This window comes from Sinocyclocheilus rhinocerous, unplaced genomic scaffold (assembly GCF_001515625.1).
Source record: "Sinocyclocheilus rhinocerous isolate Xijiao unplaced genomic scaffold, SAMN03320098_v1.1 scaffold1493, whole genome shotgun sequence".
NCBI classification, from domain to species: Eukaryota; Metazoa; Chordata; class Actinopteri; order Cypriniformes; family Cyprinidae; genus Sinocyclocheilus; species Sinocyclocheilus rhinocerous.
The window spans coordinates 287,203-289,188 of record NW_015640467.1 but is presented as its reverse complement, the minus strand read 5'-3'; the positions used below and the strand labels follow the sequence as shown (position 1 = coordinate 289,188).

At 51.2% G+C, this 1,986-nt stretch overlaps 1 protein-coding gene across 1 annotated transcript; it reads left to right on the top strand.

The window, feature by feature from the left end:
* Positions 1 to 75: 75 nt before the first annotated feature.
* nog2 (noggin 2) lies at positions 76 to 1,417 on the top strand. Its single transcript, XM_016569134.1, has one exon. The coding sequence runs from the start codon at positions 782 to 784 to the stop codon at positions 1,415 to 1,417; it is 636 nt and encodes a 211-aa protein (XP_016424620.1). The 5' UTR covers positions 76 to 781.
* Positions 1,418 to 1,986: the final 569 nt, after the last annotated feature.

Genomic DNA, 1,986 nt, shown 5'->3' with positions numbered 1-1,986 from the left:
GGGGGGAGGAGGGAAGGGGTGGGGATATTTAACTTGGGAAAGAGAGGAGTTCTCCTCCAGACGCGCTCATTCTCCTCTGTCCCAGATCAGGACCAGGCGAGTTTTTCGGACGACTCTGTGGAAGAGGATTTCTGACACAGCGGGGATATGAAGGTACCGCGGCCGAGGCTGGAGAACATACAGCAGACGTTCGTGGGAACGCTTAACGCGAACGTGTAGAGGAGTCTGATTTTATTTCAGACTGATACCGAACACATTCTAGGCGCGGAACGAAACACGTTTGAGGTTCCGATCTTGCACGCGCGCGCGGAGTTCTGCAGGATCCGTGGAGAGACTGAGCGCCTTTCGTCCCAGTTCAGCAGCGCCGGTTCGGCGGGACGGGCTGGAGCCTGTGCGCTCAGAGAGGGAGAGAGAGAGTGCGTAAAAATAACACTGGCTAAGACGCGCTCCATTCCGCGGGTGCGCTGACATTTCAAACGCCAGTTTGGGTGGCAACCCGCAACAAAACCCGAGCAGGCTGTGGAAACGGTGCCATCCCATCCTGTCCTGTTGCCATGGTGACCCCGCCGAAAGTCCGATGAGGATACGATTTTGAAGCGCACTTGGCAAGCCTCACCTGAGCGAGTATCCCTGATAAACAGCTCATGTCCCAAGTCATTCCGGGCCACGCGGCCGTCTATTAAAAGATCTCGCTCGTGCTGTCGCTCGGACTATTTATGCGCGGGTGTGTGAGGGCGCAGTGAGGGCCAACTCCACTCCGTAGACAGACAGAAGACGAGTAATGGGCAGCATCACCCGCGCGCTGCCGCTGCTGCTGTTGCTCCTGTGCGCGCACGGCGCCGCGGCCCAGCACTACTTGCGCCTGAGGCCCTCGCCCAGCGAGCATCTGCCCGTCCCGGACCTCAGGGAGGACCCCGACCCGGAGCACGACCCACGCGAGCAGGACCTCTCGGAGAAGACGCTGCGCAAGAAGCTGGGCAGCCACTTCGACTCCAACTTCATGTCCATCCACCTGCCCACGCAGCTGAACGCCAGCGCGCCGCCGGACCTGCCGCGCCTGCCCATGCCCGCCGACCTCAAGAAGCTCAACCTGACGGAGACGCCGTACGGCAGGCGCGTCAAGGTGGGCAAGAAGGCGCGGCGGAAGTTCCTGCAGTGGCTGTGGATGTACACGCACTGCCCGGTGCTGTACACTTGGAAGGACCTGGGCGCGCGCTTCTGGCCGCGCTACATCAAGGAGGGGAACTGCTTCAGCGAGCGCTCGTGCTCCTTCCCCGAGGGCATGTCCTGCAAGCCGGTCAAGTCGGTGACCAAGACCTTCCTGCGGTGGTACTGCCAAGGCTTCCTGCGGCAGAAGTACTGCACGTGGATACCGGTGCAGTACCCTATCATCTCCGAGTGCAAATGCTCCTGCTGAGCAGCGCAATCTATTTTTTTATACATATATATATATATATATATATATATATATATATATATAGCTTTTTAATTCAAAATATAGGCTATGACAGCATATGTACATATTTAAGTGAGAAGATGATGAAGAAGAATGCAGCTATTTTTGTTAAAGGATCAGGACCATATTCTCACGAGGAGCACTTCAGCTCGTGGTTATTTTTATGAAATCATTGCGAAGACGCAAGAGAGAAGTTCACCTTCCTCATTCGAACTCTATTTATAGAGACTGAAGAACACTATGCCTAGAGGTTTTGTACAAATATTAATATCAATAATGATGATGATGATGATTTTAAAAAAAAAGGCTGGGATGAAAATTATACACGTGAACTCTTTTTTTTTTTTGGGAAATCATATAGTATTTTAGTAAAAAAAAAAGTGTATGTTGTATTTATTGTTTTAACGGTTGTGAGTATAGATAAAGAGAAGAGAATAGAATATACCAGAAATTCTACTTGAAAAGTTCTAAAAATGAATTTAAGAGAATATTAATATTAATGATCATAATAATAAACATGTCAGTGTAAA

Coding starts and splice junctions, on each gene's coding strand:
- nog2 (XM_016569134.1), top strand. CDS start 782: ATGGGCAGCATCACCCGCGCGCTGCCGCTGCTGCTGTTGCTCCTGTGC.